This window comes from Rutilus rutilus (assembly GCF_951802725.1).
Source record: "Rutilus rutilus genome assembly, chromosome: 14".
Classification (NCBI taxonomy): domain Eukaryota; kingdom Metazoa; phylum Chordata; class Actinopteri; order Cypriniformes; family Leuciscidae; genus Rutilus; species Rutilus rutilus.
In genome coordinates, this window is record NC_140219.1 from 33,932,305 (window position 1) to 33,959,631 (window position 27,327).

Sequence of the window (27,327 nt, forward strand, 5' to 3'; positions counted from 1 at the left end):
AGATATACAAATAATACAATATAAATAACATGACCAGTAACAACTCTGAGCCAATCAGAAATCAGTGCGCTAAAAGATCGGTGTGCGCGCGCTTATGAAAAAAAAAAAGAAAAAAAAAAAGGTTACCTTTATAAAGCCCCTAAGTTATGGGATAAAAGCAGAATGTGAACTGGATACTATTTTATTCTCACAGTTTGTTTAAAGAAGCGTTATAATCGGGATAAGATGCTTTTTTACGGTTATTACGAATCTTACTATGGCGAAAAGACTTGATTCCTGCAGCTTCCTAATTATTATTCATGACGAGTCAAGGTTTCCGCCCATTTGCCAACGGCTTCCTTTCAGCCAATCAGTTGGGCCTACAGACCGAACGTCACGGAACGTCATTAATATTCATAAGCCAAGCCTTCACCATAGTGTGGTTTATATTATTCTCCTCTCGGTGAAGATGGTGAGTCACGACGATTAATGCAACTGTCGCAATCTGTGTGTTCTGTATATTTATTATACAAAGTAGTGTCACTCTCTTTCAGTGACCGTTTAAATGGCATTAGTATTTAAAAATGTCCTTCTTCAGGTTTGTGTTACATATGTTATCGCATGTGTTGCTTATTATTGATACTGGTCTTTCTTTTTCATCGGGAAAAAAAACATACAGAGAAAATTGTCATGATATTTAGGAGTGAATCTACAACCACGGCTAATTAAATGCTAGTCTTATTTAAAAGCAGAGAATTTTATATTCCTGTTATTCTCTATTTCTTTCACCTAACAATCTTATTCTATCTAGCCTGTATTATCTCTTATGTGCACTGTCTAATTTATGTTTACAGTATGTGCCCTGTATTCATAAACTGTATTGTAATGTGCACTGTACTGTACTGGTCCTATTTCTATAGAGGTTCTGTTCTATTCTATTCTATTCTGTTCTATTCTATTCTATTCTGTGCTATATGACACAGGCCACTAGTCCCAAAAGACCCTCTCTGGGTGCCGTAGCCCCTCGTAAGAAAGCCAACCCAAAGCCTGAGCTGACCGAGGAACAGAGGCAGGAGATCCGAGAGGCGTTCGAGCTCTTCGACACCGATGCTTCTGGGTATATTGAGGTGAAGGAGTTAAAGGTGAGGTATATCATGCCATGCATTTATTAGAAACATGAACTCAGTTTACATCCCAGTGTTGCATTGTCTCTATTTAGTGGCGTATATCTCTATACAGAGGGGTCCAAAACCCTGAGACCACATCGGAAATATTATGATTGTCTTTTAAAGTCAGCATGAAACGAACGTTGCTAATGTGACGTATATCCGTGTGAAACGCTTCAGGAACAAGAACAAATGTAGGGCGGGGCTTGATTGTGTCTGTGAGGAATTGATTGGATGGTTGTGGTTTGCTATTGGCTGATCTCATGTGAGTGACAGGTCAAAGCCCCGCCCTCGTCATCAGAGAAGAGAAGAGATGCTGCAAGAGGAAGTTATTCTGATGCAAGATTATAAAAAATATTCCATAAAAAAAAAAAGTGTCAATTGATTTCATGGCGACTTTAAACTTGGAACGTTATAGGAGTTTGAAAAAAAAATTCAACTATTCGAACGAATACAAAAACTGAATAATTTTCAATAGGATATGATGTCAAATAGCCAAACGTCAGCTGTTTACACTCTATAGTCTCAAATAATCCGTATCCGTAAAGAAGATATAAACATAACAGAGGTTTTAGTGATTGAGTGAGTCATACAATGAATATATTTTGTTCAATATCTTTCTTTATATGAACGAATCTTATGTTTCAAAATAATACAAAAATACATTCTGCATTATATTTTGGAAAAATTCTTTTTATTTTAAAAATGATAATCAAAAAATAAATGAAAAGTAAGATATATGGACACGACATATCGAACTTGGAACTTTTTGGAGAACTTTTTTTTACATTTTTGACTAATGAAACTAATACAAAAAATGAAATAATTGTCACTAGTGCCGCCAGACTGTATCTCTGTATGACGTGTGTATGTGAAGTTTCCCGTGAGTAATGAGGATCTGCTCCAGGTGGCCATGAGAGCGCTGGGATTCGAGCCGAAGAAGGAGGAAATCAAGAAAATGATCGCAGAGGTGGATAAGGAAGCAACCGGGAAGATCTCGTTCAGTGATTTCATGGCAGTGATGAACCAAAAAATGGTAAGGTATTTCTGAAATAGAAATATTCCAGTTATTCCAGGCAAAAACTCTGACCGCTGTTGGGAACATCTCTAGGCTGAAAAGGACTCCAAAGAGGAAATCCTCAAGGCTTTCCGGCTGTTTGACGATGACGAGACTGGAAAGATATCGTTCCGGAATCTGAAGAGAGTGGCCAAAGAGCTCGGGGAGAACCTCACGGACGAGGAGCTGCAGGTACGGGATCGCTCTCTCACACCTGCTCCTGATCCGTCACAGATCACGTCACAACTTTCCCTTTTTCCCGCTGTCTTTAGGAGATGATTGATGAAGCAGACAGAGACGGGGATGGAGAAGTTAACCAGCAGGAGTTTCTCCGCATCATGAAGAAAACTAGTTTGTACTGAATGTTACCAGAAGCACGGGATTCTGACAAAAATCCTTTCAATGTAAACATATTCAGTTTTTAGGGATGCACCGATATGAACATTTTGGCCGATACCGATAACCGATAATTCTTCCGAGTCTAAATCTAATTTTTGAGAGCCGATAACCGATATATTGGCCGATAAATCTAAATCCAAATTTTTATATAATATTTGAGAGCCGATAACCGATATATCGGGCGATAAATCTAAATCCAAATTTTTATATAATGTTTGAGAGCCGATAACCAATAAATCGGGCGATAAATCTAAATCCAAATTTTTATATAATGTTTGAGAGCCGATAACCGATAAATCGGGCGATAAATCTAAATCCAAATTTTTATATAATGTTTGAGAGCCGATAACCGATATATCGGGCGATAAATCTAAATCCAAATCCAAATTTTTATATAATGTTTGAGAGCCGATAACCGATCAATCGGGCGATAAATCTAAATCCAAATCCAAATTTTTATATAATGTTTGAGAGCCGATAACCGATCAATCGGGCGATAAATCTAAATCCAAATTTTTATATAATGTTTGAGAGCCGATAACCGATAAATCGGGCGATAAATCTAAATCCAAATTTTTATATAATGTTTGAGAGCCGATAACCGATATATCGGGCGATAAATCTAAATCCAAATCCAAATTTTTATATAATGTTTGAGAGCCGATAACCGATATATCGGGCGATAAATCTAAATCCAAATCCAAATTTTTATATAATGTTTGAGAGCCGATAACCGATCAATCGGGCGATAAATCTAAATCCAAATTTTTATATAATGTTTGAGAGCCGATAACCGATAAATCGGGCGATAAATCTAAATCCAAATTTTTATATAATGTTTGAGAGCCGATAACCGATAAACCGGGCGATAAATCTAAATCCAAATTTTTATATAATGTTTGAGAGCCGATAACCGATATATCGGGCGATAAATCTAAATCCAAATCCAAATTTTTATATAATGTTTGAGAGCCGATAACCGATATATCGGGCGATAAATCTAAATCCAAATCCAAATTTTTATATAATGTTTGAGAGCCGATAACCGATCAATCGGGCGATAAATCTAAATCCAAATTTTTATATAATGTTTGAGAGCCGATAACCGATAAATCGGACGATAAATCTAAATCCAAATTTTTATATAATGTTTGAGAGCCGATAACCGATAAATCGGGCGATAAATCTAAATCCAAATTTTTATATAATGTTTGAGAGCCGATAACCGATATATCGGGCGATAAATCTAAATCCAAATTTTTATATAATGTTTGAGAGCCGATAACCGATAAATCGGGCGATAAATCTAAATCCAAATTTTTATATAATATTTGAGAGCCGATAACCGATATATCGGGCGATAAATCTAAATCCAAATCCAAATTTTTATATAATGTTTGAGAGCCGATAACCGATAAATCGGGCGATAAATCTAAATCCAAATTTTTATATAATATTTGAGAGCCGATAACCGATATATCGGGCGATAAATCTAAATCCAAATTTTTATATAATGTTTGAGAGCCTGATTACAAAAACAAAAGTCTCACCATTAAAAGCCGTGTCCCAAACACACAATTATGATGTTCTCATTATTACTGTATGTAGCCGATATGACAGACTTGCGCATTAAACTGTATTTTCCTTTTTTGAAGTGATTCCAATCATATTTCAAGCATTTTAAAACCATAATGGTGAACAGTGCGCATCTGAAGAGTCTCAGCTGAAGGAAATAATACATTATTCATCGGTTATAATATATCAAATTTTCTTATCGGACCGATAACGGTAACATTAAACATGACCGGCCGATACCGATATGGTGGCCGATATATATCGTGCATCCCTATTTTTAATATAATTTGACTGTTTTATGCAGCGTACCATTCCAAAACCTCGATGCCTGTCAACCCCAGTGATCCGATCAGGTCCGGGAGGGTTTGCCAAACGTCAGCTGTTTACACTCTATAGTCTCAAATCATATCGGGAAAGATATAAACACAACAGAGGTTGTAGTGATCATACAATGACTCAATATATATTGTCAATCTGTCATTATATGAGCGAATCTTATGTTGCAAAATAAATATAAAAAAAAATACATTTTGCATTTAAAAATAAAGCTTGTTTTATTTTATTTTTTTAATCATTTTTATTTTACAAAAAGTTAAAAGATACATGGACGCTTCATTTGAAATGGGAATTTGGAGGGGAAATGTTCTTAGTTTTCCTGAAATAGCTGCGTTTACATGAACCCTAATAATCCGACTGTAATCTGGTTTGTAGGAGTTTATAAAAGTAAAAAAACATGTAACCACTTCAATCTGAAAGAACTGACTCGATCCGATTTAAACGTCATTCGGATTGTAGAGGTGGTTTCCACATTTTCTAATCCGTTTGATGGATCATGTAAACACTTGATCGGACTGAAAAGCGAAACTGGAGAGTTCTGCGCATGCGCAGTGATGTGGCCATGCCGTTAAGACGGACACTTACGCACGGAGCCAGACGATGATGTCATAAATGTGGAAGCTTGTTTCCGCCACAGAATAAAACATTTTAAAAGATAACGCCGACTTTTTCTCTCACAATTGTGAGTTTACATTTCAAATTCTGACTTTATTTCTCAGAATTGCGTGTCATAAAGTCAGAATTGGGTTACAATTTATTTTAAGGTGTCATTGTTACAGTGAAATTATAGTACTGAGTAATATGAATTAACTACATGTACTTACTATAGGGTTTGGGTAGGATTTGGGTTTGGGTTTGGTTGAGTGTTAGTTGCACATAATTATGCATAATTTACTGTTATTACTATGGTAAGTACATGTAACATATGTAACAAGGACACTGTAAAATTGTTACCCAGAATTGCATATAAACTCGCAATTCTGACTTTTTCCCTCAGAATTACACATTTATATCTCACAATTCTGACTTTATAACTCGTAATTGCGACTTTAGCCTATATTACGCAATTCTGAGATAAAAAGTCAGAATTGTGAGATAAAAAGTTGCAATTACCTTTCTTATTCTGTGGGGGAAACAAGCTCACTAAACATAAATGATTGTCATGTCAATCTAAAATTCTCCTTCCACTCACCGTCTGTGAAACAGTGCAGGACAACACTGTCCCATCAGTCCTTGCGTCCACAGATGCTCGTAAAGGCACGATCGGGGCTGTTTTACTGCAGCACGGCATGTTCATGTGCTCGTCCTCTTCAAATTAGGACCCGAAATATATCAATATTAAGTGGGAAACAGTGTGAGCATGTCCAAAGATCTTGTTGCATAAATCACACGTCCAATCTGATCACTTATTTAGCGTTCATGTAAAAACTGTGTTCGGATTCGTCAATCGGATATTAAAGGTAAACGTGGCAAATTCAAATGTCAAATGTGTTTTTCCACATTCACTCACATATATATATATATAGGCCTACTTTACATTTATGTTTCTGCCTTGTTAGAGTATATATCTGATTAAACCTGTTGATGATGATCTTCTTCAGGGACGTCCTCTCTGTGCCTGGGCTTCACACACACTTCTCTGTGCCTGGGCTTCACACACACTTCTCTGTGCCTGGGCTTCACACACACACACACACACACACACACACACACACTCCACTACAGTTCTAGTAAACGCGTCGCTACTGTGATCTGTGCTTGTGTTTTCCTATTGGGTTTCCTTTACGCACCATGGATTTCATATGTTTTGTATTTAAGTATATTTGAGATGCTATTTAAGTATTATTTAAAATAAAATAAATTGTATTAAGCTGGTGATGACTCTTATTGTCAATTTATTTCCTTGCTCAGTTTTTAATTATTCAGTATTTTATCTTTGATCAAAGGTGACAATGTTACAACACTGAAATATGAAGAAATCAGAAATATGATGCAGCACAATTGTTGATAATCATAAATGTTTCTTGAGCATCAAATCATCATATTAGAATGATTTGTGAAGGATCATGTGACACTGAAGACTGGAGTAATGATGCTGATAATTCAGTTAAGTTACACTGTACTATATATTACGAGTTATTTTAAAACATAATATTTCACAATGTTACTCACTACTTTTACTGTATTTTATCAAATAAATGCAGCCTTGGTGAGCAGAGGAGTTCAACATCTGTGTTTATATTCAGTATTGTGGACAGAATAAAGAGGAACAAAGGAGAAAGAAATAACTCAATTGTTTATTCTGAAAAAATATAAAATAGACATCCAAACACAAATAAAGCACTAGATAGGCATAACTAGCCCACGTGACACACAGACACAGATGAAGAGGATCACACACTTCCCTTTGGTCTCGAGGTTTAACAGGAAACAGGAGTAAATGAACACGGCTCATGTCATCAGGCCTCTGTGGCCTTTATCCAGAGTAAAATCATTCACAGTATAAAACAAGTAAAACTGAAGTGATATTTCAAGTAAGTTGACGCTGCATTTGAACAACTCAAATTACGGTTGGAGGTATTCAAGATTTGTGTGTGTGTGTGTGTGATCAGAGATCAGCTCTGACTGAGAGGTGTGTGTGTGTGTGTGTGTGTGATCAGAGATCAGCTCTGACTGAGACGTGTGTGTATGTGTGTGATCATAGATCAGCTCTGACTGAGACGTGTGTGTATGTGTGTGAGATCAGAGATCAGCTCTGACTGAGACGTGTGTGTGTGTGTGTGATCATAGATCAGCTCTGACTGAGACGTGTCTTGCTGGCGAAGTCGGCGCTGAGTTTGCGCATGACCTCTGCGTGACCCTGTCCTGCGAGCTCCTGTCTGGCGGAGCTGTAGTTCTCCTTCACGAAGCTGGCGAAGGGTGCGGGCGCGCGCGGCTTCGAGGGCGTCAGCAACACCAGCTGTCCGGTGCACAGAGCACACACAAACTTCGTGGTGTCCAGAGACTTCGAGTGGCGGCCGATCCTGTGAGGCACAGAAACACACACTATTAGAGGCAGTCATCCATGAGTGCGGGATCCAGCAGGAGCCAGACTAGCGGTTACTTTAGTAATCAACCGATTATTGTGCCGATTAATCGAGCGATTACTGTGGAATACACTACTTCCGGTATTTTGCCAGTTATTCGATACGGGTAAATTGCGATCGAGGATTTTTTTAATTTTTTTTAATTCAAGTACTCGATTTAATTGAGGAATCGTGACGGCCCTAAACGAGAATAATAGTGACTCCTAAACTTCACTTCACTGAACTCATCCCGCACTGAGGGGTCGCAGACCCATGAATGAGGTGTCGAATCACTCGGCATATTGAAGAGAACACTGCTATGCCTTATAAAGAAACGCGTATATGATGTTCGCCCACAGAGGAAAAAAAATCCCATTGACTTAACATTGGCACAAATTTTGTGAAATCATATCTCTAGATGAGAATATCAGAGAGGCATGCCCAAGCAACCACCCCACTGACTTCTACTGAGAAAAGGTGAGCTGGATATCTCTGAATCAGATCGAGGGATGTTTTGACTCAGACTGTAGTCTTTTAAAAGTGTCATATGATGCTATTTAAAAAAAAAAAAAAAGTTAATTATTTTGATTATTAGGTGTAATAGAACTGATTAAAATGCTTTAATGTCTATTATTTTCCATATACTTTCCCATACTGTCTGAAATGTGCAAATTTCTACAAAGCCCCTCCTTCCGAAAAACTCAGTGCTCTGATTGGCCAGACTATATCCTACTAAAGAGCAGTGAGTGGTTTTCTGTTTGTGTTTTGTTGTTTGATTAACATTAAATGAAACAGACGGCAACAGGAATATTAGGCTGCTGTCACTTTAAGAGCGAATGCACGGATCTAATATACTGATACACATGCGACTTATTTCCCAGCTGTTTATGTTCACTTCATAACTGACGGTGTTTAAGTGAATACTCACCAAGCCAACCATTTTGACATATTTCTGAGTGTATTAAACATTTAGGCGTGAACCCGAAGCTCACAGTTCACTTTTCTTGTCCGTGTTCCACTCAGTCTCTAACGCGCACAGAAAGCCGCTTGGAGAACAGTATCTCTTTCACGACTCAATGCAGTTTTAATAACTCTTTATTATCGAGCACGTCCTGCAGTTAAGCAACAGTAGACTGCATTTCAAGGTGCTCTAAGTGATGTTGGGTGACGTCACTTCTTGTTGATGTTAAAAGTGTTGTCAAACAAAATGGAGGTTAGCTCGACCCTCTCTTTTCCTCATTCACGCACTAACCACCCAAACCCCCCCAAAAATAAATAACTTACCGTATTTTCCTGGGTATAAGTCGCATCAGTCAAAAATGCGCCATGAAGAAGAAAAAACATATATAGCCTAAGTCGCACTGGACTATAAGTCGCATTTATTTAGAATGTATTTCACAAAAAAAAAAAGATGTTACGGACGGGACAGTTCTCCGTTAGGACGTGAGCGCTCTGAAAGCGGCACTAAAAGACTGCTTTAAAACTTTCACAGAGACCTCAAACAGCAGGCACAAAGCCTGTCTTTAAATTTAATTTAGTTTTGTATTAATTTTAATCAATGTTTCATCAACCAATTGTCTTGATTTAATAAATAAGAAGTAAATATATTATAAAATAGATAATCACGACACGGATCACGGCGGCGCGTGAACTGGAGCTCGTCTCATAAATGAACCGAAACTCAGTGATAAGGTAGCCTACTTGCCTCACAGACCTGAGACACACATATACATACATATACATATACATACATATACATATATATATACATATATAGAGATATACATATATATATATATACATATATATATATATACATATATATACATATATATATATATATACATATATATAGAGATATACATATATATATATATACATATATATATATATACATATATATATATATACATATATATATATATACATATATATATATATATAGAGATATATATATAGAGAGAGAGAGAGAGAGAGAGAGAGAGAGAGAGAGAGAGAGAGAGAGAGAGAGAGAGAGAGAGAGAAAGCTTGAAATGCCAACTTGTAAACAGAAAAATTCAAAACGAAAGAAAACAGACTGTTCTCTGCTTATGTCATCCGTATGAAATCTGCAACTTCATCTTTGCAGCCGACAGTGACATAAAAAAAACTGGTTTATTAGTAAACAATTAAAATGTCTCCTGCTATATTTTACATATTCATAATCATTCATTTTGCCGGTTCGTTGTGACAGCTTTTAGGTGCTTTATTGGCAGCGCCACCTAAGCATGATACTCAATACTTAAGCATGTTACATGAACGCATCAGCACCGAAAACATGGAGATTTTCTTCTTTTGGGGGGCATTTTGTTTGTGTTCAGGCTTTCTCAGTTGTCTTTAGGTGCGATGTTAGAGGACGCTGCTAATAAAGTTGCGAGTAGGCCTACACATTGGATTCACGTTTATTATTATATTTAAAAAAATACCCCAGTTTTTATGCTGGTCGTATCATTTTATTTTGTTGTATTTATCCGCCACACCTTAAAGGCCGGTCCGTGAAAATATTGTCTGATATTAAACCGGTCCGTGGCGCAAAAAAGGTTGGGGACCGCTGACTTAGAGCACCTTTAATGACAATCACTGATCTAGCTGATATGGACGTTAGGTTTGTGCTTTTAGCAAGGAATGAAATGCACAAAAACATCACAGTTTCTTGTTGTCATTGCAATAAAGTCTCCACTCTCCGCAAAGACGTTGCAAATGTTTTGTGTCCTTTCAGGTACCCGGTAAAACTCCTAGAGCGACATATGATCGGCTTTTATAGAGACCACTGATCAAACTATATGTAAGGGATAATGTAGAGCGAGGCGGTTGTTATAGCGAATACAACCCCGACAGGCTGATCAGGACCCCAACGCGAAGCGGAGCTTGAATCAGCCTGAAGGGGTTGTATTCGCTATAACAACCGCCTCGCTATACGTTATCCCGCTTATTACATGGCTACCTACCAAATAAATCAATAATTTGACACAAAATATTGATTTAAAAAGGAGTTTGATTTAAAAACGATTGTATTGCTTCCGCTAAAGAAAATAGTCCGTTCCACGTCCATAGCAACGCTCTGTTTTTCATGGCAACGGTGTGTTATACTTCACAGCGTCTGTTATCAAGAAATAACACACCGCATTCTACATTAGAATTCAACCAAGCCATGTAATAAAGCGATTATCAGTCGATAACAATCTGTCTACTGTCAATAGTGTAGAGATGTATAAAGCACAATTCAGACTAGGGCTGTGAAATTAAAATTCTAATTTTGAATATTTGTCAAATTTAGTAAAAAAAGAAAAGAAAAAGTGTGTCAAGAGGCGCGCGAGACATGATGATGCCGTCACTGATGCGGTTTGTTTTTGTTATCTTATCCAGTATACAGCAGGTGCGGTGCGGTGTTCATTTGAAGAATCAGCTGAAAACACACTCATCAGACAGCACATCTGGTGTTTTGGATGAACAGTATGTAGATGTAGTGAGTACAAGTGGAGTGTTTCTGAATGGCAGTTTGCTCTTTTGTGTTGATGTGGTTCATTACACTGTCTGTTGAACCGTGTTTTCTCAGTTACTGATGCACTTACACAGTTTTATGCACTTTTATAACCTAGTCTTCCTTGCATGCACATTAAGGAACTTACATTTTGATTTAAGAACAACTGTTTGAAAATGTAATGCACTTTAAAAAGTGAATGTCATTTCATTTCAATAAAAGATGCAATGCTTGATTTGGTTTATCCTCTAACGTTAAGTATTGCCTTTAGAATTCGACTGTAATTAGAATTTTGCTAATATTTAAGAAAGAAATTCGAATTTAGCTTTTCAGCCATTTTGACAGCCCTAACTCACACAGATGTCACTTCCAAACCAAGCAGCTTCCGGTTGGCCAACACAGCAAACTGACCAACTTGAAACTGTTGCGAAATTTGTGAGAAACGGGAAACATCAGATCGCATGCATTCCTATTGAAATGACTGCCAAACAATGGTAAATGTGACAGTGCCATAGCAGCAAAAAGCAGGAAAGCTCTACTCACGAGTTGTTGCAGCGGTTACACTGGTACTGGTACTTGTAGTTGATGTCGTAGCTGTGGCAGCGGGTCACCATCGGGAGCTCGGGATGAGCCAGCATTGCTTTACGGGCATAAAGCCTCCAGAAGGGCCCGTGCCCGTCACGAACGCCGTTAATCAGCCACGTGGCAGCGTGACACATCTCATGGACCAGCGTGTCCCGTAGACGATCTGTCGGAGGAGACACACCGCGTTTACTGCTAACCCTCTGTTGAGCTGTTGAGGATCTTACAACGGTGAAGACAAGCACCTGCAGAGTCGCACACTTTGTCGGACAGCTCGATGCGGGCGTATCGTGTCCCCGTGCCGCGCTCCTGGCCCGAGACGCAATACCCCGCTGTCTTACGCATCTTCTTGTTCCATGTGACAGACATGTCCGTGGGAAGCTGAGGGGAGGGAAGTCATGTTTTAAAGTAATGATTTTAAAACAACCAGAGACATTTTTTTTTTCCCATTCCTCTGCCCTGAATCTTCTGGGTTTCATATTAAAACACATTCTGTGTGAATCTGGTGGTTGTCGCCGTTGGTACGGTCGCATAAATTAGCATAAAAGTGTTGTGACTGATTACCAGTGCAATGCTATACAATTGCTGATTGTTGACCCTAGGACTTATGTCGCACTTGAACCAGAAATATACACAAAAAAACAATTGTTTTGTTGGATTCGAGGAGTTTTGTGGTTGAAATTGTAAAACGTAACAAATCCTTCATTCACGGGTCAATTTGACCCCCATTGGAATGAATGGAATAAGAGGAATGATTGAGTACACATAGAAAAACCTAAAAATGCTAAAACTTTACCACAAAATGACATGTGTAATGTCTACATGTGTATCTGAATGCATACTGAAGAGAAACTGACTTTAGGACCCAGAGGAACAGCTCTAGTGGCAAGAGTCATGAAATATCATGATATATTATTATTTCCCCACAAGAGGTCGGCAAAGACGCCCAATGTAAGAGATTTTGAGCTGAATTAAAAGGGTTATGCATGAAATAGTGAGTTTTTTTGAATTTTTAGTTGAAAGAATGTGAGGAATGTCCTTATATTACTATTTATTTGTTGATCAAATCTAGTAAATAAATTTAAAATAGAAAAAAATATTATCAAAATGAAATAAAATTAGCTTTCTGAAAAAAAAAGAAAAAAAAAAAAGAAAAAAAAAAGTATAATTTTAGGGCTTCGGGTCATTTTGACCCGCGAGGGAAAGATGCGTTACAAAGTGCGAGGGAATGAAGGTTAAAGAGTGTTATTATGCAGTGGCAGATGATTGATTTCTGGCTCAGGTCAGAGGTCACCCTCAGATCTCTATAATATTCTGGATTAGTGATTGATCGATACATTGCCACGGCCGACATGGAGTGTGTTTACATGCTCGTTCTTAACCCCATAATGCTTAAGCCGACAACATGTGTGTGGTCATGTAAATGCTTTAAACCATGTTTTCCTCAAAAACCTTCATTTCTTTTCAACTATAGAAAGAGACATCTTGGATGATGAGGGGGAGAGTAAACTATCAGGAAATTTTAATTCTGAAGTAAACTAATCATTTAATTTAACATGTAGTACACACCGTGTACATGAATACGATGTGGGTTTAAACCTCAAACCCTGAGTGCCTGAGCAAACACCACTTATCATCACTGGAACTGCAGGTTCACATGTACCTGACTGTCAAACACGCTGGTGTTGTAGAGCTGGAAGAGTTTGCCGGTCAGCTCCTCTTTCTTCTGTTTGAAGCTGCGGCAGAACGAGGATGATCCCGGATCAGCCAGAGACTGCAGGAAGCATCCGGGAGTTTTACACACCAGCGCTCTGGCAAAACGGGAACAGCAGGGTATGAGCGTCATCATCCAGTGCTGACGGCATGTCGGGTCGGGTACCGAAACCCGGTGCCAATAATGAACCGGTATGTAACCGGGCCGAAAGCCAAAACGCAGATTTTGGAGCCTCATTTCTGTGCCACTTAAAGGTGCAGTGTGTTAATTTGAGTGGCATCTAGTGGTGAGGTTGTGAATTGCACCCAACAGAAGTTATGATGGCCAACAGGAAGTGATCTCGTCGTCTGAGACAGCAGAGAGTAGCCAGTTCAGCAATGAGGTTTCTTTACAAAGGTAAAAAGTAAGAAATTAGACTTAACTATTCAGTAAAAACGATGTTATTGCGAATATTATTGTTGCTTGTCAATCATTGTATCAGTGTTTTATTCTCTGACTTTAGCTAGCTTCTTAACATGAAGAACAACACCGTGACGAAACGCGTTTGTCCGTTCAGGGCCACTGTAGAAACATGTCGATGTAAGCGGCCCCGTGGTGTGTGTGGAGAGAAATGGCTCATTCTAAGCTAATAAAAACAAAACAGTTCATTAAGTAAGGCCTTTACACAACACTGAAAACATAGTTATGTATATGATAATAATTCGTTACATTTATATAGCACTTTTCTAGGTACTCAAGGCGCTTAATATGATATATGCTATATGATATTACCTTTGACAACAGATCCTCCTAAATATCACACAATGTACCTTTAACGTCATTCACCGTCATTTAGAGGCTCTTTTTTTTTTTTTAAGTATTGATTTGACACCGGTATTGTGAAAACCCGAACGACCCCCGACCCTGATGGCGTGTGTGTGTGTGGCGCTCAGATGTGGGGAGGGTCATCAGTACCTGCTGCTGGGAGGAGCTCTGGGTTCGGTTCGGCTCACGGGTCTGATGACGGGACTCTGGGGCACTGGGGTCTGGGTTACTGACGCACCTTTAACCGGTGCCGGGTTACCAGCTCTCTTGCCCACGGCAGATGGGGTCGACAAACAGGGAGGTCGTGGTTTGGGTTCTACAAGCAGAGAGAAAACAATAAGAACATAATAACATATGAATACTTGGTTCAGTTTGCTAATATAGCAGGAAATCATTCAGATATAATTTCGCTCCATGACAGCCGTGAACTACACTACCACTCTACCAGTCAGAAGATTTGGATCGGCTCGATCTTTAATGTTTTTAAAAGAAGTCTCTTCTGCTCAAACTCATTTATGATGGAGGGAAGAAGAGCCAGATCACAGAAGCTTAGTTTTATTACTGATATTTTGCACCAGGAAGTGACGATTTTGTTCTCTTGATACCAAGAGTTTCATTTGAAAGTCACGTGTCTAGTATCTGTAAAACCGCATTTTTCCATCTTAAAAATATATCTAAATTACGTCATATGCTCTCATTGACAAATGCGGAACAATTAGTTCATGCGTTCATGACCTCAAGGCTAGATTATTGTAATGCTCTACTGGGTGGTTGCCCTGCACGCGTAATAAACAAACTACAGCTGGTTCAAAACGCAGCAGCTCGAGTTCTTACCAGAACCAGGAAGTATGACCATATTAGCCCGGTTCTGTCAAAACTGCACTGGCTCCCTATTAAACATCGCATCAATTTTAAAATATTGCTGATTACTTACAAAGCACTAAATGGTTTAGCTCCGCAGTACTTGAGTGAGCTCTTAACGCATTATAGTCCGTCACGTCTATTGCGATCTCAAAATTCCGGCCAGTTGATAATACCTAGAATATCTAAATCGACTGCTGGCGGTAGATCCTTTTCCTATTTAGCACCAAAACTCTGGAACAGTCTTCCTACCATTGTCCAGGAAGCAGACACACTCTGTCAGTTCAAATCTAGATTAAAGACACATCTCTTTGACATAGCGTTCACATAATACATTATAGACTTCTATAATTCAGTATTAGGCTGCATAGATTAGGTCAGCTGGAACCGGGAACACTTCCCATAAATCCTGATGTACTTGTTACATCATGAGAAGAATGGCATCTACGCTAATTTTAGTGTCTTTGTTTATCCCAAGGTTTTCCCGCAGCCTGCCGGATCCAGGCCGTTTCCAAATCTGATGAAGGACCTTCGCCTGGACCCGATGTCAACGCAGTGCTGAAGTGCCAACTAGTCTCTCCCTATGGAGGATCCCTTTCCCACTCTACAGATAACGCGTCGTCGGGAAAACTCAATTTGCGTATCTACCCCGAATTGATAAAATAAAATAAAATTCTGAATCAAAACTATAAGGAAACACCAGTAATTTGTTTAGGCTTGGTTTGCAGGGAATTCCAAACCTGCACACATATATTCAAACACACATAACTATAGAACCCGTTCTTAATGCGCATCTGAACGCCATCAGCGTTTCTCACAGGTTCGCGTTTAAAGTCTGTGTAGAGAGAATGGTGTCGTCTTGGCGGCCCTAATTTAAAAACAAATGATCGTTGCGACGGAAGCGAATCAATCAAAACTAACTTTAGCTGGAAAATAACTTTATTAAAGAACCGCTATAAAGTCAAAACAATCTTACGTTAAATTATACATTTATCTCTGTAAAGCTGCTTTGAGACTATCTACATTGTTAAAAGCGCTATATAAATGAAAATGACTTGACTTGACTTGACTCTTGGACAAATTGTTTATTCGCGAATGTTTTATGTGATATTCCAATTTTTGTGCACAAGTTAAATGTGCAAATTTGAATGTAAACGATAAACAACAAGCAGTAAACCGTCTCCGTTCATACAGCACATATCAATCGAACCTGCTCTATAAATGTGCTTGTGAAACCTTAATATAGCCGTATTCAGACGGGATTAGCTCAACGAGGGTAGATGGAGTAATGTGATTTTACCACAGGACGTCTGTAATGTTAAAGAGGTGGTATAATGCCCTTTTTACAAGATGTAAAATAAGTCTCTGATGTCCCCAGAGTGTGTGTGTGAAGTTTTAGCACAAAATACCCCACAGATATTTTTATATAGCATGTTAAAATTGTCAATTTTTGAGGGTGAGCAAAAACACACCGTTTTGTGTCTGTCCCTTTAAATGCAAATGAGCTGCTGCTCCCGGCACAGAGGGCGGAGCTTCAACAGCTCGTGTCCTTTTACCACACACACATGCACTGAAAATTATGTTCAAACCGAAGTCGGACAATGATGGAGAGACTCAAGAAGAAGTGACAACATGTAGAATGTAACTGGACATTTCTGAAAGGTTAGTTGATGAATGGTTATGTAGCTTATGTGTAGTTATCTTCTAGTCATTGATTAGCATATCCTGTCTTGATCTATAAATCGTGTTGAGGGGGCGGGGTTTATGTAAATTTTAGGGTTGGTGATGTCACTAACCCGGGAGGAAGCTCGTGTAGTCTCTACCAGCCGTTTGTTGTAGTCCTTAAAAAAACGATTTCTGTAAAAGCAAATATCTCCCTTTGCTTTGAACTTTGACTGTCGTAACTTTGCAGATGTTGTTTATGCTCAAACAGCAACATTACACACTAACTAAAGTTAGAAAAGTGAAATCATAATCAACCTTCCCTTTAACAGCCGATTCACACAGGATAAGAGATCTCAGTAAAACTAGCAGAAGTGGGAGAGGAACTCGATTTACACACCGGATATCACGTGCGCAAATAACCTATATTTATATATATATAAAACAGTTATGTCCGGTCGATCGATGTATTAATTAACTTCAGATTGGATGGTGTTGGTAATAGACACTAACGCTAAAAGATGTTTCGTGCCTCTAACAAGTGCTGTCGATCTTCTCTCTGATCTGATGGTGTGTGTGAAACACTTGAGTTTTGCCACAGACTCGTCCCAGCGTCTAGAACACAACTGATGCTTCAAGCGTCTCCATACTTGAAAAACCGCGGAAAACTACTTTTAAACAGGAAATGACTGAATATTTACGTACATATTTACAGCGGGTCTATTCGCACGGGATCAGGATCACCTGAGGTCATTTTTCCAGATCGTTTTAGTGAAGATAAAAGTCGCCGTAATCTTCACTGATATTGTCCGTCATGATCACTGAGATGCACACTCAGACGGGACTAAAGTCACAGAGAAGCTCTGGTGATAATGACTCTACCCCTCCTCTCCATGTTACACCAGTAAAGATTCAATATTCCTCAAAATTAATAAAAAAAAAATCACTGAAATGCAGAATCAGAATACTATGCAAACCTCCAATAACTAAATATGTTAAATAAAAATAAAAAATTCCATTTAATCTCACTTTATTGACCAATGCTTGCTTCTGACCTTCCATGACTTAGTCAAACCATAAGCACAAATAACTATAGATTTTTGGGTTTTTATTGGTGAATGTTAAACTTTTTTCTCCTGCATCCTATTCTCCCGTTATCCAGAACAACAGCAGATGTTTTGTCAGACGTTAAAGCGTAATAAAAAAAAAATAATAATAATAATAATAATAATAATAAATTGACGCGCTGCGTTAAAAACTGGTCGACCAATGAGATCAGCGCGTTTGTTCACGTGCCTGGAGCTGCTGAAGTTACAGTTCTCGGTATAGACGTAATAAATATTATATCTATGGTACTTGGTGGAGCTCAAGCACAAAAAGATCTTGCCGAGCACACATTGATCGAAGACGACGACGAAGAGGAAGATGCAGCGAGGCAAGATGAATGTAGAGCTGCTGGTGTCTGAACACAAACACCACAGCGACTACAGAAACCTGGAGAAGAGGGAGATGTTATGGAGAGGAGTCGCAGATCACTGGTCACTGTTGTGCGTCACTCATTCGTGAGTGAGAAGCAGACTGTGCTGGTGTGTGAGTGTGAGCTGTACCTGCAGGCGTCCTCGGGCTGGCTTGAGCTCTGCCTGCGAGACACTGGTTCTGCCGGACCCGGTCCAGTAAGGACTGGAACTCCTCCTCGGAGCTGCCGGTGTCGTCTCCAGCGCTGGGAGTCACGGTCACCGGGACACGAGGCTTGTCCTCTCGGGTGTGTCTGGTCCTCCAGGTGCTCCTGATCACAGCGCTGCTGTCCTCATCACTGTCGCTCAGGAACACTGGGGGATCACAGCGGGGCGGGGGACGTCTCTCACTCTTCGGGACGGATTTAGGAGTTCTAGCAGGCTTGGCTTTCCCTGTACAGAAGCAACAGAGCAGGGTTCAGCCAAAAAAAAAAAAAAAGTGATTATAGTGGCTATTTTATATTAAAGGAGCAGTGGTGTGTGATCCATGAATGAATAATTCAGAACGGTTTTGCAAACCGGATCAACAGATTCATTAAAATGATCAGACTCAAATAAGCATTCGTTTATAAATATGAACCAAATTTAATTTAAATCAGAGTCACACTTTGGAAGCAGATGTCAGAATTTGTAAAAGTCCCCCTGTGGTGAAAATCCAGCTTTTAATGTTGTTTATGTGTCTATGTGGTGTTTTTAATATGCTTTAACTCAAAGCATGTGTAAATTCATAAGTCGACACCATTGCTGAGTATTTTCTCCTTAAAACTGCAGTGAACCAAAGACAGTCTCAAACACACGCTTTGAAATCGCTGGTGTTTCTGACGTCACAAACTACCTTGTAACCAATCAGATCAACGTGTGATCGTCAACCAGTGGATCTCTGAGCTGAGTGAGTGAGTGGAGGCGGGGCTCGTTTGCATATTCATAGAACCGCGCATACTAAATGAGGCAAGGGTGTCGAGTTACATACAAGATATTTGAAGGCATGAAGAATTTTTTTTCCAAGGAAAAAAGTTTAAATATGTCATTTTGGTGATCAAAGATGAGCTTTAATAAGGGATACATCCAAATGAAAATTTTGGGCTGAAAAGCAAAACCAATTTTTATTTTTTGGTATAATTGTATTATTATTAGACTTTTTAATTAAATTCAATAATTTTACTGAATCTGAATTTAAAAAAAAAAAATGCAAGCATATAAAATAACCACACTTTTGACCAAAAATTGGACAGAAAATAGGCCTATATTAAAATAATATTAAATATCAATATTTTCATATCTTTACATCAATATATTATTCTTCATTCAGTTTGATCAATATTCAAAATGTACAGTCCAACAAAGCTGTTATTACTAGAGTCTGAAGTTGTGCATCTTCGGAGACGGAGCCGCTCGCAAAATATTTTCGGTTTATATTTTCGACCAATAACCGGAAATGCCATTTTCGGTCGATAATTTTCAGCGGCAGAAATTTCGGTGCATCTCTAGTTTAAAGGGATACAATGATTGACTACAGGGGGACTTTATGAGTTTAGCTGTCTGCACGCATACAAAGACAGAAATGATGTGCAGTTTGTGCATTTCAAAGTTGGCAAGAAACAGAAATGTATCTTTTCTTCCCTATTGTGACGTTTATCACTTCCGGAACAAGAACATGTAGGAAAAGAGATGTCGTCGCTGATAGAGGGAGGGGAAGTTATTCTGATTCAAGATTACCAGGAACATGAGTTTAACACAATAATGATGTGCACCGATAAATAAATACTGCTAACATGCCATTAAAAATGAAGAGTGTCAACTTTGATTTCATGGCGACTGTAAACAAACTCAAAGATAATCATACCTTTAAGAACGGAAGGCTTCCTCTCAGCGACAAAATCATCATCGGATGAAATGACGTCCACTATGAAGCGCTTCAAACTGAGGGTGATATAATAATACCTGATGATTGACAGGTATGAGGAGTGCTGATACACTGAAGAGCTATAGTGTACACTAGGGGTTGCACGACTACTGATTTCTGCTAGTCGATTTCTTATCAAAACAATACTCGAGTTACTCGACTACTCGTGGTTCATGCTACTGTAAATGAAAAGACATGAAATAGCTAGATCTTATCAATAAACATTATTAATTCATAGCCTAATGCAACAATTACATAAGTAAACTCTCAAAACATTATAATTATGACATTTCATTTTAAATTTTTCATGTAACAGTCTAAAGCCAAATAAATAGCCGTTCTTGCCTTTCATTTCAGACGGGGCCGTTCACATATCGCGTCTTTTTCGCGCTCAAGGTCAACATTTCAAATGTAGGCGAGCGGCGAGCGCGCTCATAATGGAAGCAACGTGGTGCGCTAGTTTTTCCAGGCGGGTTTTTCCTTCTCATCTCCAGAAATATATCTAGTATTAAAGCTAATGCAAGGGCTAGTAATCAATTAATCCTTTGCTGATACTTCTTCGTTGTCATCATGGAGAGCGCAGTTCATGGTTGGTTGCATAGCAACGACAGACGCCATGGGAGCGCAAGCGCTTGTAGGAGACAGCGGCACGGCCGCGCTTTCCGCACGTTTTTAGACGCAATATGTGAACGGCCTCTTGCAGAATTACTATATTTTTGTCATGCTTGATGAAATACTTCCACACATCTGACGTGTGGTGTCTATTGGTGACGTTCGCCATTTTTAATTAATTTATGGTTAATGGACGCTCGAGTAGTCGATTGTTTCCGACAGCGTCGACTAGTGGTTGAAGTAGTCGATCTATCGACTACTCGACTAGTCTATGCAAGCCCTAGTGTACACTGAGTGCTGATACACTGAAGAGCTATAGCGTACACTGAGTGCTGATACACTGAAGAGCTATAGCGTACACTGAGTGCTGATACACTGAAGACTATAGTGTACACTGACCTGTCATCACTGCTGCTCACCGACTGAGGCCGGCCTTTAGTCTTCGGGGTTTTCACTCGATTTAAAACTGGAAGAAAAGAAACTGTAAATGTAAAAGTTGTGTGTGAAACATCTTATTTGATCTGAAAGCGGTTGATAAAGAACTTACATATTTCAAATTCATCATCACTATCTGAAGACAAAACTGGGATCGGTTCCCTAGGAAGAAGAAAAGGTGATTTAGTTTGATCTGATTTAGTCATGATGTGAATATAGTGAATATTCAGTATAGGCGTCTCTATATTCACCATATAATCTCTACGGCCTCCAAGAGTTATGGTCTATTGTCAATATTACAGCACAATTCACACAGAAATCACTGTTTCAGATCAGCAGTTTTCTGATGGTCATGTGACAGACCCAGTGTGAAATCTGCACTGGGGAAATCCTTCGCCCGCATGCGAAACTCCCGCGCTCAAGGATTCCTATCGAAATGACTGGATTTCGCCCTTGACCAGTTGAAAGACAGTGATATATGTGCCCGCACCTTTATTGCTTTTATAAAACATCAGTCAGTAACACTATTAAAGAGGATCTATTGTGCCTCAAAGACCTTATGCACCAGAGAAACGAGGGCGCCGCCATCTTTAGAATATTGTCTTTGAACTTCCGTTTCTGCGGTCGCTCTGTATATCTCTATGGCGCTGCTGTCCAGGAGTAATTAGCTTTTGAAGTGGATTTACTTCATGTAAAGTTAACGAAAGCTATCATGAGGATTGTAATGTTTAAAGCAGATGACTTAACAAATGTCAGTAGACCGGGAAGATTTCAAAGCGAGCCGTTCATTAATAAATACGCAAGATCGCTGTGAAAATACAGACTGGAAGTCAAAAGACAACGAGCGCGGCGCTGAAAAGGGGCGGAGCTACAGAAGGTCTATAGCGAAGTCTTGTTTCAGGCTCTACTAGAACAGGTTTTCCTGCTTGAATGTTGATTATTTCCTCATATTCTGCATTGTTGCGGCTCCTCTCTTCCCAGTCTGTCAGTAACGCTCTGGACTGCGTTTCCCGAAAGCATCGTTAGCCAACTATAGTCGCAAATTAGTCTGTGTTTCCCGAAACCATCGTTCTAACGAACATTCGCAAACAGCATCGCAGAGTTGTGTGTTTGGAGCGACAGATCTCGACCTGTGGTTAGAAGCAGAGTTTCTAATTTGCATGACATGTGGACTCAATACATCCTTATCCTGAGCAAAATAAGCAAGCTGACATTCAGTACAACCTGTGTTTTTAATTTATAATACATACAAATGTCAGTTACGTCTTTTAGTTTGTCAAGAGATTTAAAGCACCGTTTCTGAAGAGTGCGCATGTGCGAACGTGCTCTAATGCGTAAGAACGAGCCTATGATTGAATCTGGAAATAAAGCAAAATAACTGAGAAAAAATGAGAGAGTCCTCAGATGTCATGTCTAATTTATAGCAAAACATCTAGCGTTAATATGATCTCAAACAGTTTCATTAAAAGTAGTTATTCCATCACAAGCGTGACATCATTAACCAACGTGGTTGAACGACCCATTCGCGACAGTACGGTTTCAGGAAACAGTTGTGACTCGCTAATTGATTTCTTCAACGGTTCATCGTACTGTGGCAGTGAAGCAGCGAGTTACTTCCCTGTACGGGAAACACACCCCTGTTCAGTTCCTGTCTCTATGAAGCCCCTCCTTCTGAAAAGCACACTGTGCTCTGATTGGTCGGCTGGAGCAGTGTGTTGTGATTGGTCGGGCGCTTCAAGTGTGTTTGGGAAGAGTCCTGCCCCTTCCCATAACCGCCAGTTTAACACACTACTGACTAACTCAACCAGGCCCCGCCCCTTTATTCTGCACATGAATTATTAAAATGAGGAATATTGTGACGTGTTCGTTCCCGGAAGAAACTCAAGACTACAATGGAGGCGTTTCAGGAGTTCAGAAACACTGACACTGATATAGAGAAGAACTCAGAGCTTGTTCATGCTCACACAGCAACATCACACACTAAACACAGATGAACATGTGAAAACAGCAGAACAGGTATCGAGTGCAGTCCTTCTGCCTGTGCTATGATGCTAGCATAGTGAAGTATGTTTCAGATATATATAAATCCTCACCTTGGCTTCTGGACAGCTGATGTAGATTGCTTTAATGTGGATTTTGGTGTAGCCTTTGCAGCAAGAACTGGAGAAATAAAAATCAAACACAAAATTCATTCAGTCGCATGACATAATTATGTGTTCAACCGAGACCAAACCGAAACACGGCTGCATCTGACATCATGTCCTACTATATAGCATCTTTTGTCTGACTTCACAGTATCCATTAGAGAGTCGGATAAAGCACCGGATGACCAACTACTTCCGGTGAGATTCTGAAGTGTTCATCTGACACTTTACTATCCCATGAGGCCACAGGAGAGGGTTTCTGACTGACAGTGAAGCGACGCAATCAATGCTGGTCGATCACATGATAATGACAGCATGGCGAATGTAGTGCGTCCAGATTACATTCATACTTTAACGATCGTGAAGTAATTACTTGTTCAAAATCAGAGCCTGTTCAGGAGTGTGTGTGATGTCAGACGCAGCCAGAGCCACTACACCGCCGTTCAGACGCTCGGGATCGCTCAGAGTTTAATGTGTTTAGAAGAAGCCTCTTCTGCTCACCAAGCCTGTGTTTATTTGATTAAAAATACAGAAATTTTTTTTGTATATTGTGATATATTATTACAATTTAAAATAATTGGTTTTCAATTTATTATACTTTAAATGATCATTTATTTCTGTGATGCAAAGCTGAATGTTCAGGATCATTACTCCAGTCTATCACATGATCCTTCAGAAATCAGTATAATATGAGGATTCATTATCAAAGTTGGAAACAGTTCTGCTGCTTAATATTTTTTCATAACCTGTGATACTTCTTTAGGATACTTTGATGAATAAAAAGTAAAAAAAAAAAAAAAAAAAGCAGCACATTTTTTAAAAATAGAAATCTTTTGTAACACCAATATACACTACTGGTCAGTAATTTGGGGTCAGTCATTTTTTTTCTTTCTTTTTTTGAAATAAATCAGTACTACTTTTATTTAGCAAGGATGTGTTAAATTGAAAAAAGTGATAGTAAAGAAGATTTATATTATTAGAAAATATTTTTTTATTTTGAATAAATGCAGTTCTTTTTAACCTTTTATTCATCAAATATATTAGGCAGCAGAACTGTGTCCAACACTCATAATAAATCAGAATATTAGAATGATTTCTAAAGGATCATGTGATAGACTGGAGTAATGATGCTGAAAATTCAGCTTTGCATCACAGGAATAAAGTATTTTTTAAAGTATATTCAAATAGAAAACTATTATTTTAAGTTGTAATAATATTTCACAATATTACTGTTTTTTTTCTGTATTTTTGATCAAATAAACGCAGCCTTGATGAGCAGAAGAAACTTCTTTCAAAAACATTAAAAATAGTAATGTGTCCAAACTTTAGACCTGTACTGTATATTCACAAAGAAAACAGCTTTTTAAATTGTCATAATATTTAACAATATTACTGTGTTTTGCTTGTATTTTTAATACTTGGTGAGCAGAAGAGACTTCTTCTAAAAACATTAAAACTCTTACCGATCCCGAACGTTTGAACGGCGGTGTGTACAGTGGGGAAGTGTGTGATGTGGGACTTACACTGATCAAAGTCTTCATCATCTGAGGTCAGGTGTTCCTCTGGAGTGTGATTCTCCTTCCCCGAGCTGCCCAGCGCTGGACGCCGGCTCTTCCTCAGGCTCTTCCTCAGCTGGGAGAGAGGGACAGGCTCTGGTGAGACGGGGCGTTTTGTAGAAGACGTACATGTTGATTATAAGCACTGACCTTCTCTTCAGCTTCATCAAGACCCCCGTCTCTGTCCCAGCCCAGCTTCTCTGAGACTCTCTGAAACAGAGACACGGTCCCGGCATCCATCGCCACCGGGAGACTGCGGATCGGCTCCTGAACACGACCTGCGGTCACGGGACATGTTGCATTGAAATAGATGAATAAAATGTTAAAAATATTAGATTTTTTTTTTTTTAATTATGTGTTTGCATTGAAATAGATCAATAAAATTAATCAAATATGTTGAATACAATACATTAACTTTTAAAAAACGAGTACAATTATTTGTTTTTGCATTGAAATAGATGAATAAAATGAATAAAATATTAAATATAGGCCTATGTTGAATACACTACATTAACTTTTAATAAACGAGTAAAATTGTGTGTTTGCATTGCAATGGATGAATAAAATGAACAAAATATTTAATATATGATGAATACACTACATTAACTTTTAATAAACAAGTAAAATTGTGTGTTTGCATTGAAATGGATGAATAAAATGAGTAAAATATTAAATATATGGTGAATACACTAAATGAATACAATTACTAAAATATGAAATATATGATAAATACACTACATTAACTATTAAAAGACGAGTAAAATTATGTGTTTGCAACTGAAATGGATGAATAAAATTAATAAAATATTAAATGCATGTTGAATACAATACATTAACTTTTAAAAAACTAGTAAAATCGTGTGTTTGCATTGAAATGGAAGAATAAAATGAATTAAATATTAAATATATGATGAATAATACACTAACTTTAAAAAAAAAACGAGTACAATTATATCAGTATTATACAATACCACATTACTAATACAACATTGCTAAAGCTGGATATATATGCAATAATAGATAATAAACATTAATATAACATAAAACTAGAATTAAAACATAACAAATTACAACATTTATGAGCGTTTGATATCTTTGTGAACACATATCGACAGACCATATGAATGATTAGTGTATGTGGTTTAAAGAATCGAGCATGTGACACACACACACACACACGCTTACTAACAAACCTAACAGAAGTTCAGCTTTAGCCTAAATGTTGTGTTTGTTCAACATACCTTATAAAAGCGGGCTGATATATATCGCGGCGTCAGTCAGATAAGCAGAAGTGTGTGTTAGCTTTAAACCATCATCATCATCAGCTCAGCGCACTCGACACATTCAAATCCAGCCAACCGGAAACCGTCATCAGTGTGAGGAATCAAAACTTCCGGTCTCAGCAGCGCTCCTAGAGAAGGGTTTAGAATTATACAACACAACCCTACTGTACAGTGTACATCTTCGTTGATTTGCAAAAAGGCCTAATATTTCATTAATAATTCATTTAATAAACAAAAAAATAACATCACGAACAGTTTTTTTTTTATTTTAAGACTTTTCTAATTATATCTGCCTACTGATCAAACGTTTCCGTTTTAACGACAGAAAGTAGCAGCCTATTCAACGTGTGTAATTTAACTTACAGTCTGCAAAGGAATGGGATAGTATGCCCAATTTAATGTCTATATCTTTACATAAACACAAGTTTATAAGTAAATAAGCCGTTTTCATAAAATCTATAATGTTCTGCCGCTGTTTGAAGGCAGAAAACATCTGGCTCATGCTCGCACTTTCTGGCCATATTAAATATTGTCATTGTCAACAAATAGTTGTAAGCAGGGGCCAGTTGACCCACTATAGTTCATCAAGGGACGGTCAGGCTTAACTCTTTGGTATCAGTTAGGGTACAAATAGGGTTACACCAGGGCTAAGAGACAAATATGTGTTTGTGTTGAACATTGATGGAGCAACAGATTTTGTGTAAAAAATAAATCATAAAAGTGGTAGATTTTGTTTAAAAATCGTATTAATGTATGATGTGGCGAGGAGGGCCTTTTAAGCCCCCCCTAAATATTATAGAATAATATTTAAATCATTTTAAAAAGTAAAGATTCTGAAAGCATTGAAGATCCCATAATACTTTAATACAGATTTACGGTAGTAAGTAGAGGAGACTTTCTAATTATGAAGATTCATTGAAAAACTATATGATAGATTGAAAATAAATCAACATAAAAACATTTCAATACTTCAGTGAAAACGATTTCAATAAATAGTTTCTTTTACACCAGACTGCAGTTTCGCCACGAGGAAAGTTTAATCAAAAGTTAGTGTTTCCCATTTACCAAAGAGTTTCTGTGAAGGTGAAATATGTGTAGAAAACAGAATAAATAAAAGCAAGGTAAATTTCACGTATAAAATATTTTTATTCTGCAGCTTT

The 27,327-nt window shown here is 38.3% G+C and overlaps 2 protein-coding genes across 2 annotated transcripts; one reads left to right on the forward strand and one right to left on the reverse strand.

Moving 5' to 3' along the window:
* The first annotated feature begins 449 nt into the window (after nucleotides 1-449).
* Nucleotides 450-6,387, forward strand: cetn2 (centrin, EF-hand protein, 2). Its single transcript, XM_084430056.1, has 5 exons — nucleotides 450-577; nucleotides 963-1,121; nucleotides 2,053-2,181; nucleotides 2,257-2,394; nucleotides 2,475-6,387. The coding sequence occupies exons 1-5, from the start codon at nucleotides 545-547 to the stop codon at nucleotides 2,562-2,564; spliced, it is 549 nt and encodes a 182-aa protein (XP_084286182.1). The 5' UTR covers nucleotides 450-544; the 3' UTR covers nucleotides 2,565-6,387.
* Nucleotides 6,388-7,288: 901 nt separating this feature from the next.
* Nucleotides 7,289-26,264, reverse strand: gcna (germ cell nuclear acidic peptidase). Its single transcript, XM_084430017.1, has 13 exons — nucleotides 26,126-26,264; nucleotides 25,035-25,162; nucleotides 24,852-24,960; nucleotides 23,278-23,344; nucleotides 21,297-21,346; nucleotides 21,149-21,215; nucleotides 20,078-20,154; nucleotides 18,328-18,627; nucleotides 14,348-14,513; nucleotides 13,343-13,490; nucleotides 11,925-12,060; nucleotides 11,641-11,845; nucleotides 7,289-7,535 (listed from the first exon to the last, which is right to left on the reverse strand). The coding sequence occupies exons 2-13, from the start codon at nucleotides 25,122-25,124 to the stop codon at nucleotides 7,304-7,306; spliced, it is 1,647 nt and encodes a 548-aa protein (XP_084286143.1). The 5' UTR covers nucleotides 25,125-25,162; nucleotides 26,126-26,264; the 3' UTR covers nucleotides 7,289-7,303.
* Nucleotides 26,265-27,327: the final 1,063 nt, after the last annotated feature.

Coding starts and splice junctions, on each gene's coding strand:
- cetn2 (XM_084430056.1), top strand. CDS start 545: ATGGCATTAGTATTTAAAAATGTCCTTCTTCAG. Junction 1,122..2,052: donor TTGAGGTGAAGGAGTTAAAG/GTGAGGTATATC, acceptor GATCTGCTCCAG/GTGGCCATGAGAGCGCTGGG. Junction 2,395..2,474: donor TCACGGACGAGGAGCTGCAG/GTACGGGATCGC, acceptor CGCTGTCTTTAG/GAGATGATTGATGAAGCAGA.
- gcna (XM_084430017.1), bottom strand. CDS start 25,124: ATGGATGCCGGGACCGTGTCTCTGTTTCAGAGAGTCTCAGAGAAGCTG. Junction 11,846..11,924: donor CAAAGTGTGCGACTCTGCAG/GTGCTTGTCTTC, acceptor CTCCTCCGACAG/ATCGTCTACGGGACACGCTG. Junction 7,536..11,640: donor TGTAACCGCTGCAACAACTC/GTGAGTAGAGCT, acceptor TGTGCCTCACAG/GATCGGCCGCCACTCGAAGT.